General features: G+C 35.1%; 1 protein-coding gene across 1 annotated transcript; it reads left to right on the forward strand.

Annotated features, from left to right (window-relative positions):
- The first annotated feature begins 5,994 nt into the window (after positions 1-5,994).
- LOC107060403 (uncharacterized) lies at positions 5,995-6,672 on the forward strand. Its single transcript, XM_015308335.1, has one exon. It carries the CDS (start codon positions 5,995-5,997, stop codon positions 6,670-6,672), a length of 678 nt encoding a protein of 225 aa, XP_015163821.1.
- The last annotated feature ends 5,234 nt before the right edge of the window (positions 6,673-11,906 follow it).

Genomic DNA, 11,906 nt, shown 5'->3' on the forward strand with positions numbered 1-11,906 from the left:
CAGTTCAGCAGCATCAGTGGTGAGTCCTCGTTCTTCGAGGACAATAGTAATGTTATCTTTCAGTTTTCATTGTTTTAGTTTCAGTTTTTCTAGACTTAGTTGGGGCAAGTCCCAGCACTTCTAATCAGTTAGAGGATATTTTCAAACATAGTTAGATTCAGCTTAGTATTTGAGTTTGATCTTTCTTTTGTATTAAACTCTCAGATTTGATATTCAGTTTTAGTATATGGGTATTCTCCATCATTTCAGATTTACTTATTATTAGCTTTCGCATCAGTTTTATTTCTCAGTTTATCTTTAGTATGCTCATGATTATGCTAGCAGGGTTAGCTTGGGGTCATTTGTGATCCTAGTTCCCGTGTCCGCGTCTCGGGGGTAGCTCGGGGAGTGACATATGGACAACCACCAAATGTAGATGGCGGGGAGCCTGATAAATTGACTGACTTATTGAACTGCAAAAGAGATATCAGGCCAAGTAATTGTAAGATAATTTAGGCTCCCAACTAATTGTCTATGCAAAGTTGGATCAGGAAGAAGATCCCATTCTGCACGACAATACTTTACATTCAATTCCAATGGAGTATTTATAGAGGAAGATTCTTGAAGACCAGCCAAAGCAATCAAGTCTTGAGTATATTTGTATTGGTTCAAGAACACACCTAATTAAAGAATTATAATGAACTTCTAACCCCAAAAGGTATGTAAGAGTACCAATATCTTTCATATGAAAAGAATCTTTAAGCTGTTGTTGGAGGCTAGTGATTAGTGAAGACTCAGCTCTTGTGATAATAATGTCATCTACGTACACCAAATGAAGAAAACGACCTACAGATGTTTTTCAAAGAAACAAATATGGGTAATATTTGCTATTCTCAAAAGAGAATTGAAGCAAAGTAGACCAAAAGTTTTCAAATGAAGCTCTCGGAGCTTATTTTAATCCGTATAAAGACCGCTTCAACTTGCATACATCTGATGTAGTTGATGAGAACAAACTAGGTGGGGGTTTCATATAAATATCCTCTTTGAGATCTCCATGTAGAAAAGAATTTTTGACATCCATTTGATGAAGAGGCCAATTTTGTGATGCAGCAATGGCAATAATAGTTCGTGTCGTAGTCATTTTTGCTACAGTGCAAAAGTCTCCTCATAGTCTACACCATACTCTTGTTTGTTGCCAAGGACCACCAATCGAGCTTTGTACCGATCAAGAGTTCCATTAGAATGAAGTTTAATTGAATAAACCCATTAACATCCAATTGGACGGAATAAACCATTTCCCTCCCTTCTTTTCTTAAGTACTCTTCTTGTTCCACAATTTACATTTCATTGCCTGAATGAATTTTGATACAGTAGAAGTCTTCTTCTTATTTTTTTTTCTTTCTTCTTATAACTGGAAATCTTCTGAAGCAAATCCTGAGAACTCTCTGAAGGCACATGTTCATAAATGGGACTTGTCTGTTGCATTTCGGTCCCTATTTGTTGACCCTCAAGTATGCTAGTCTTCTCCTCTTCATGCAGTTTTCTTTTCTCTATGATGTTCCTGGTCCTTTTTTCGTTTGTCCTCAAGTGAATGCGTTCTATGTTAGGCCTTGTTCAAACAAACTTGTCAATAATCATGTATCGGCACTCCTCAGCCATCACCCCATAGTAGTCACTCGATTTGAAGATTACAGCAGGCATACCATTGTGAGTTGATTCGGGCTTTCACATTTGGGTCTCCATTATACATCATGATCTATGAACTACGTATTGCGTCTTGACTATCAAAGTGTGTGCATACTAATGCCAAATATTTGGGCCTAAAAAATATCTTTCAAGAAACTTCGGAGCCATTCAACTTATTCACCAGCTTCATCTAGAGCGATAAACTCAAATTCTATTATAGAGCGAGCGGTACACGTCTATTTGGAAGATTTCGAAAAGACTGATCCTCCACTAAGAGTAATAGCATGAAGGAAAATGAGCAAAATATAGACATCAATTTGAATAACTGGTTTTCTGAAAATTGTGATATAAATGGACAATAGACCTATCAAGTCATAGATATAAAACAGACCCCAAATATAGAATGAATAGCTCAAAATTTTCATTACACTGAGAAGGCAAATTTTAAAGTTCATTGCTGAAAGCAATTAAGTTAACAGAACAAAACTGAAGAAAAAAACTCATGGGAAGCTAATTGGTATCGGAACGTTCAAGAGTGTACAATGGTTGTGGAACACGTTTGTATAACATTCATCCTCCTCATAGTTGTTAATTGTAAGTTCAAATTAATAGAAATATATCTTGCTCATGTTTAAATATATACTAGTCTTCGAGAATGTGCATTGCACGCTTGTCCCCTATCATTATACTACTACAATCAGCAATAGGGGTGTACATGACTGGGGTTCAGATTTTTCAAATATCAAACCAAATCATTTGTGTCAAAAAATTTAAATTTATAAACCAAACCAAACTAATAAAACTCTATTTTTTATCGGAACCTCAAGTTTATTCGGATTTTTTTAGATATCAAACCAAACCATTTGTGTCGAATTTTTAAATTTTTAAATCAAACTAAACTAGTAAACCTCAGATTTTTGAATCTTTTGGTTAAGTATTCATACAAACATATAATTAACGTGTGCTACAAATATTTCTTTAGTCCAATCAAAGTACAACTATCTAAAATATTTCTTAAGAATATATTATTAAATGTGAGATGAATAATGACACTAAAATATTCAATAAAAAATAATAATGAAATCATATAAAATAAATATTGCAAATTGATAAGTCACAACAAAAATGATCATAATTTTAAAGTACTAAATCATGCTAAAATAAGTCTAATGAATATTAACTACATGATTAAAATTAGGTTATGTATTTTAAATGTCTATGCCTATGTAAAGCTAAAGAACAAATATTCAATAATATTGTCATTCTTAGTGTTGAATTGATTATTTTTGTTAGCATTAGTATTGATTTGATTTTGAATTGAGTTTTATTAGAGTTAGTAACATCTATGGACTATAACCTTTATTGAACAATTCAAAATTCTAAGTTTCAAAAAACTTGAAAAATTATGTTAAAAGATAAAAATTATGAAAATGTATAAGTAATATTTAGAAATTACATCAAAGTAAATATTTTTTATGTATAAAATAAATTTTAAAAATTATATATATATATATATATATAATGTCGGGTTGATTTGGTCTCAGTTTGATATTTTTTAGTTAAAACCAAACCAACTCAAGTATAGTCAGGTTTCCAATACCAAACAAAGTCAAACCAAATCATTGATCAAGTTTTTTTTGTTTGACTCAATTTGCGGTTTGATTCGATTTTCGTTTCGACTTTGTACACCCCCAGTTTTAGGAACTATAAGTTTTATATAGGGCTTAGGGTAGAAGAGAAAACGACATAGTTTTGATTTAAAACAATTAGGGAAAAGGCTCAAATACCCCTTAAAATAACTGTCGAAGCCCTTTCACGGTTTGGACCTACGGTCCGTACTGGTCAACCATAGAAAAATTTAGAAACCATAATTTTGGATCAAATTTTGACGGACCTTGTCTATGGCCCATATTTCTCCCTACGGTCCGTAAAAACCAACTTACCCCTTAAAATTTCACCAAGTTTGGTACCTATTTACGAGACCTATTTATGGCTAGTACAAAGACTGACGGGCCGTCCTGGTGAACCGTAAAAAGGGGTACTGAGACTTGATTTTAGAAAATTATTTTTCCTCTTCCTACGGTTGTCATCTACGATCCATAGAAGCTTCTATGGTTCGTAGATGGGACTCATAGACACAGATTGCAACCCAAAAACTCCTTTTCTTTCTTTTCCAAATTCTGAGGTGTTACAGGATATCATAGCTTTTTGTGCAGTTCTCGGGCTTATGAAGGTCTTTTTGAGTTATTTCTATTTCCATTGTGCATGAGTATACCTTTTGGGCTTATGGGGGTTTAGTTAGGTTGTAGTTAACTGCTCTACTTTATCATTTCATTCCTGCTAGATTATTGAGGTGATAGTTAGACTTCCAGCTATTGTTACGTTCTTATCACCCTTAACTACCATTTATTCCCTCGCTTTTCATTATGTATTTACTTTCCAAGCTTAGTTGGCCTATGATGTCTACTGTGTACCTGTTGTTTTGGTACTCATGTTATACTCTACATCTATTTTTCCTTATGCATATTTCAGCACCAGCTAGCAGCATTGACTTATGTGTAGCACCGGGACTTTTGGAGATAGAGGGTGAGTTGTTGGCATCCTAGTTTGACTCATCTCCATCTAAATATAGTTTTGACTAGTCTTTTATATTCGAAACAAATTTGTACGTATTTTGGTTATTTTGTAGCTTGTACTCTTTTAGTAGCTTTGTACTTTATTATGTTGTTATATCCTCGTTGGTTGTTGATTCTACCAAATATGCCTATTACTTATCGTTCTGAGATAGGGGTCGATTTACCTTCTAGTTAGTTTTTGGTAGATGTCATCATGACTCGAGGTTTCAGATCGTGACATTTTGAGATTCAAATTGCATGTCTATACAATAAGTAAACATTTGGTAACTTACTAGGAGATAAGTTATTTATGTATTAAATTCTAAAATAATACAACATTTGCTAATATTCTTTTTTCCTATATATAAATAATACGGTAGTTGATTTAAAATTTAAGTAGGCATGTAACTAATATATGTATAAATTTTCTTTTTTATTGATAACTAAATGATGGAAATGAAGGCACACTGATTGAAAAACGCAAGCTCTGATTCACAGGGTTTTTGACTTCAAAACCCTCGCTACTACAAGAAATTTTTGATCGATCATGGCCAAATTGGCCACTAGTCAGCCTGCTTCGGCGGCTGGCCAGCAAATCTCTCTCAATTCTAGTACTCAATTACCCTCTCTACCGAATTCCAATTCAATTCCCATTAGAAACCAAGATACTGGAAGGATAAGCCTGACGAACCTAAAAGTTTGCCTACTGATTTGGTTTGTGCATCTGCTCAAGGAGGCAAATATGTTGACCTTCTTAAACCTAATACAATGAATCTATCTCAAAATATCAAACATGCTATTGTTACACCTATTCCCAGCAAACAGCCTTCGTATATCAATGGTATTCCAAGAATAACATGGACTAAAGATGAAGTTAGGCAGATGAACACCATTGAAAACTTGCAATATGCGGTGATAGGGAAGTTTTCCTATGCGTGGCCAGAGATGGATGATTTGTGAATTCAAATTCCCAAACAATGTGATGTGAAGGGTGGATGTAAGATTGGGTTACTACGAAATAGACATACATTAATGCGATTTGAATTGTTTGAAAATTTTGTGAATATGATGTCGAAGAATTCATATTACATCACGGGCAAGGATGGTACAGCATATCAAATGCGACCTCTCAATATATGATGCAAAATTTAAAGTGGATGAGGAAACGACTCAAGCCATGGCCTGGATTTCCTTTCCTGACTTATGGCCAACCTTTTTTGTTAAGGAATCTTTATTCTCACTGGCCTCTGCTTTAAGGAAGCTTATTCATTAGATATGGTGACAATATATAAGACACGACCTAGTTGTGCTAGATTCAAAGTTCAAGTGGACCTACTTGTTGATTTACCCAAATTTGTAGAATTGGAGATTGAGGATCCTATATCTCAATCATCAAGAGTGGAAAGAATTAAAGTTCTCTATGATGTTTTACCAAAATACTGCAAAAAGTGTAAACTACGAGGAAATAATGAAGATGATTATGAGTTTTGCATCCTGAATTGAAGAAGGATAATTAGATTGAGGTGGCAACAGAAGCAGATCCAACAAAGAAGAATGAGGCACACAGGAATCAACAAAAACTTTTCAATAGTGGAATCCTACTAGGAGAAGATTCACTTTGGAAAAGGGCAAATTTTGTGATAATGCAAGAGATCTAGAAGAAGATGATATAATCACTAAAAATCCTTTTGATGATTTACCTGAAAATAATGATATGGGACAAGAAGTAGGGTCTGTAGAAGAGAGGGAGAAGATTGAGTTATCAGAAGTAGACAACACAGATACAAGTAACAAGGAAGAACATACCACAAGAAATTGGGTTAATCAATCATTTTACAAGAGGAGAGCACCAACTCAAGATGCTAAGAAGGATAGTGGTGACCAAGAAGGGGATCTCATTGTTGGTGAACATGTGCAGCAAAAGGATAAGGAAAATGGTGGAGATGATACAACAGATACATCAGAGGTTGTAACTACTGTAAGTAATGCTATAACTGTAGTAGTCTATAGTGACAAAGAGCAAGAGCAGCAACAACTACAAAGTCAGCAACAAACATTATACAATGCAGAGATGGGAGTTGATGAGTCCAGCAAGACAAATAGTGACTTGTGGTATGATAATTTAGTGCATAACAATGAAAAAATGAATATTGAGAAGGTGCAACAGCAGCAACAAGAACAACATTTAATAGACTTGGAGAATACTAATGAAGAAAGTAACTTGCAAGATGATGTACAACAGCAACTAATTGATGTTGAGAAGGATAGTAATAGAAGTGATCTGCAGGAAGTTGTTCAGAAGCATCTAGATGTGGTCAATAATGTAAATAATCTGTTGGACAGTGAAACAAATGGAATTTATGGGGATAAGGGGAAAGATGCATATCCATAAGTCAAGAATGAGAAAGTTGACAAAGGTGGAGACAAAACTCAATCACAACAACAAATGGTGGAAAAGAAAATGGAGATAGAAGGGTTAACTGAACCATTACCACAGGCAATCATAGCTTCAACAGTTGATTCTCCTGTTAAGGTCCTGCATGACATTGTTGCACACAATATAAATGAGATAAATGAACAGCAACATATGGAAGTTAATGAAGAAATAAGCAAGGAAGACGCAGATGTAGATCAAAATCAGCACAATCTTAATCATGCTTTAACGGTGGCAGATTTATCTCCAGATGTTCAATCAAAGGGGAAGAAAAATAGGGCTAATGCTGAAACCAGTAAGCCCACAAGAACTATTCCTAAAAGGAGTGCTAAATCTGTTTATAAATGATTCAGAAAGCACTTGTACGGAATATTAGATCAGTCAGAACCCAACGTGCTTTTTATAGGGTTCAAATGCTTAACAAACATCATAAGTTCTTCGTCATAGCACTAAACCTAAACCCTACGAACGCGACCGTCTATGGCCACGTCGGCCGGTGGCCAACCTCCCACAGGGGTTGGTTTGCCCACTATAACCAATCCTACCATCACTACTAACAATCTTGACTATGTTGCTGCAGTACATAATTCAATCACCCCACCAATGACGGAACATATAGCTATTAAGCCTATTATTTTCTTGCATGGGGAGCCAACGATTACATGGACAAAGAACGAATTTGAGAAGTTGAAGGTGAGACAAAATCTCCAATATGTTGTGGTAGCTAAGTTTTCCTATGTGCGTCCAGATCTGTACGAATTGAGGAAGGAAATTCCAATTCAATTGGAAATTAAAGGACCATACAATATTGGTTTCTTAGAGGAGAGGCACATACTGATTAGATTATCATTACTAGAGGATTATGCAACTTTGATGTCCAAAGCTTGGGAACTCAAAGTAAGGAATAGATATTTCCCCTTAAGATTATTAAAGTGGGATCTGTGGTTCAACCCAAAAGAGGAAACAACCTTTCCATTGCGTGGATTTCGTTTCCCAGATTGCCAACTAATTTGTTTGATAAAGAATCTCTTTTTTCTTTGGCAACAGCTGTGGGGAAACCTCTAGTGATTGACAAAGCCACTAATAATCAAACTAGACCTAGTTGTGCGAGGGTTAAAGTGGAAGTAGATTTGCTAAAAGAACTACCAAAAAGAATTCAAATCAATTGTATAAAAGAGGAGACGGGAACAGTGAGATCAAAATGGCAGAAAATTCAATATGATTATCTCCCGAAATATTGCACACACTGTAATCTTCAAGGACACGATTTACAAGGATGTTGGGTATTAAACCCTGAGCATAGTCCAAAGAGAGAAGAAAAATAAGAAGATAAGATGCTAAACGACAAAGGAAAGGATGAAGAGGAGAACAAAGGAAAACATATACCAATCATGAATGGAGTATTTAAGAATGGAAAGTTGAGTTGATTCATGAAAATTGGAATGTGGTTCAAAATAAAAATAACAAGAATAAATTGCAGCATGACCTAAACCAGAAGGAATATGATACCCAGCAGAATCACAACAAAAACAAGGGTCACACGGATAATAAAGGTGACAAAGTAATGACTACCACTAATAAATTTGAGACTTTAGTGGACCTCACTGATGATAAGCAAGATGGAGCAGAGAAAAATGTGGAAAGATCAACAAGTGCTAGCAACATTAAAGGAGAAGATACGACTAAGCAATAGGTAGTGCAACAAAGATAACCAACAGTCGAAGTGAAGATAACATTAATCAGAATAGCAAATATATAGATGATGAAGTAACACACAATACCGACAATATGGGGAAACAAAATATACAGGAAAAAGACATAATACAAGAAAATCAACAGAATATAGAGGATAATTTGCATATAATTAAAAAGGTGCATGCAAATTCAGATAGCCCACAAGTTGTGTTCACCCCACAAAAACCACCAGATAATCCAACAATACAAGGAAATCAAGACCCTGCAAATTCAACAGAAACAACAACATTAGTAGTAGCAGACACACACCAGGGTAATCAAGACATTAACATAAAAACTCAAAGCAAAGACAGAGAGATAGATAGAATAAAGGAGAATAGTAGTCAGAAAGGGGCAGAGAATTAGAATATAATAACAAATACGACAGAAAGGCAACAAAACGGAGAACATAAACATGAGGTCTATATTGGAGATGATGATGAACTGGAGAACAGTGTGGTAGTAATTCAAGACGATAACAAAGGAGATCTATCTCCTAGACAGATAGCAAAAACAAAGAAAGAAAAGAAAAATACTAAAGGAAGAGATAAAAGTGTACCTCCAAAGGCAACTTGAGGTATACTAACAAGGAAAGCCCATGCCAATACTATCTGTGAATTGCTCACTTATATGGAATAATATAAGGTTTGTTAATTCACAACAGGCTTTTGAAAGGGTAGTAATGATGAATAGGCAAAAACATTTTAACTTTGTAGCCTTGATGGAACCTTTTCAACATTGTAGACATATTGACATGTATAAATTATGGTTGAATATGGGAACAGCTTGTCATAACTTAAATGGAAAAATTTGGTTATTTGTGGAAGATAGATTTCAGATGGAAGTACAAATGGACACCGAACAACTACTATCATTCATACTCACAGATATTGATGATGGACATGAAATACATGTGACAATAGTATATGCTAGCACAGATAGACATACCAGAATAGCTCTATGGGATGATCTATATACCATTGCAACAACAATGACGAGCCCATGGTTAGTAGGTGGAGATTTCAATGTGATTATTGATGATCTTGAAAAGTATGGGGATTGCCAATACAATTCAATGAAACTGAAGACTTTATTCACTGTATCAATACTTTCCAGTTAATAGACTTGGGCTTCAAAGGAAGTATGTACACATGGTGGAATGGTAGAACAGATGCAGCCTGTATATTTAAAAGACTTGACTGATGCTTGGGGAATCAAGCCTTGCAGGATTTATTCCCTAATTTAGAAGTGGAGCATCTTATCAAACAGGGTTCAGATCACTCTCCCCTAGTAATAACAAGTGGAGTAGATAGAAATCCAATCAAGAAAGCATTTAGATTCCTAAACTTTTGGGTGGAACATGAAGCTTTTTAGAAAGTTGTAGCAAAGAACTGGCAAGAAGATCATACTACTGATCCTTTCTTTAACTTTCACAATAAACAAAAAAGGGTGAGTAAGGCACTATCTAAATGGAGTAAGGACTCATATGGAGACATATTCAGACAGATAGATACTCTGACAGAAGTGGTACAGAACCATGTGCAAGAATTTGAGAATAATCCTACCAGTACTAACAGAGAAAGACTACAGAAGATGCAAGCTGATTTAATCAACTTATATGCAGTAGAGGAAAAGTTTTGGAAACAAAAAGCAAGAATGCAATGGTTTGTGGATGGTGATAGAAACACAAAAATTTTCCATGCACATGTTAATGGAAAAAGAAGACGATTGCAAATAAAAAGAATTCAAGATGATAGAGGAGAATGGCTAGATAAAGAAGAAGAGATAGCGCAGGAGGCAATCAAATTCTACACAAAACAATTTACAGAAGAAAAACTCCCTAGTGACTTTGACATGCTGAAATATATACCTAAGATGGTATTAGAAGAACAAAATGTTGTAATTAATGAACTACCGGAGGAGGAGGAAGTTAAAAATGCCGTATTTGGACTAAACGCAGAGAGTGTTGGAGGACCACGTGGATACACCGGCAAATTCTATCAGGATTGTTGGAATATAATTGCAAAAGACATGACAGAGATGGTGAAATCTTTCTTTTGTGGGCACGAGTTACCTAGGTACATCACATGTACAAATCTGACACTAATTCCAAAGAAAAAAGAAATCACTATTTTCTCGGATATGAGGCCTATCAGCCCAAGTAACTTCACCAATAAAGTGTTTTCTAGAATTATCCATGATAGGTTGGCTAAGATACTGCCAACATTAATATAACCCCAACAATCAGGCTTTGTTAAAGGCAGAAGTATTGTAGAGAACATCTTATTAGTTCAAGAGATAGTCCATGATATCAGAATAAGGGGTAAGTCTGCTAATGTTGTTATCAAACTAGACATGGAAAAAGCTTATGACAGAGTATCTTGGATATTTTTTTACTAAAATGCTCAGAAAAATAGGTTTTGGGGAGATCCTAATAGATATGATTTATAGAATCGTATCCAATAACTAGTACTCAATACTAGTTAATGGACAACCTCATGGTTTCTTTAAGTCAACAAGGGGAGTGAAATAAGGTGATCCCTTATCACCAACTTTATTTATACTGGCTGCAGAATGGTTATCTAGAGCTCATAATGCACTTCATTGTAAGGAGGGGTACAAGGAGTATGGAATGCCAAAGTGGAGTCCATATGTGAACCATTTAGCTTATGCAGATGATATTATCATATTTGCATCAGCAGACAAATATTGTTTAGAGTTGATAATGAACACCTTGTTAGAGTATGAAAAGGTAAGTTGACACCTGATTAACAAAGCAAAAAGTGTGGTCTTCATGCATCATCTCACCCCCAAGCTCTAGTGGATCAGGTATATGTTGTGACAAAAATTCCAAAGAAAGATTTTCCTTTCACCTATTTGGGTGTGCCAATGTATTATAGTAGGAGACAAAATATTTCTACAAAGAACTTTTGGATAAAGTCCAAAACAGATTGAGTCCCCCTGGACAGGAAAAATCTTATCTATAGAAGGAAGGACAACTTTGATAAAATGTGTCATGTAGAGTATGCCTATTCATTTATTATCAACATGTGACCCCCCAGCTGGAGTCATAGCCCAACTACACCGAATGTTTGCTAAATTCTTTTGGAGAAACTCAGTTGAAAACTCTAGTAAAGACTGGGAAACTTGGACAACATTATGTCATCCATATGAAGAAGGTGGAGTGGGTTTCAGAAGTCTTAAAGATATATCTAACGCACTATTTGCAAAGCTATGGTGGAACATGAGAACTAAAGAATCATTGTTGAGAAGTTATATGAGCAACAAATATTTGAAAAAACATCATGCAGTGGTGGTACAAGCTAAGACAAGCACATATATCTGGAAGAAAATGATTAAATGCAGAGAAGAAGTAGATCCTAAAATTTGGTGGTCAATTAAGCAAGGTAATTCTAATTTTTGGCTAGATAACTAGATAGGTTTGGGTGCTCTGTATA

This window comes from Solanum tuberosum, unplaced genomic scaffold (genome assembly GCF_000226075.1).
Source record: "Solanum tuberosum cultivar DM 1-3 516 R44 unplaced genomic scaffold, SolTub_3.0 scf00079, whole genome shotgun sequence".
Taxonomy (NCBI): Eukaryota; Viridiplantae; Streptophyta; class Magnoliopsida; order Solanales; family Solanaceae; genus Solanum; species Solanum tuberosum.

Coding starts and splice junctions, on each gene's coding strand:
- LOC107060403 (XM_015308335.1), top strand. CDS start 5,995: ATGGGACAAGAAGTAGGGTCTGTAGAAGAGAGGGAGAAGATTGAGTTA.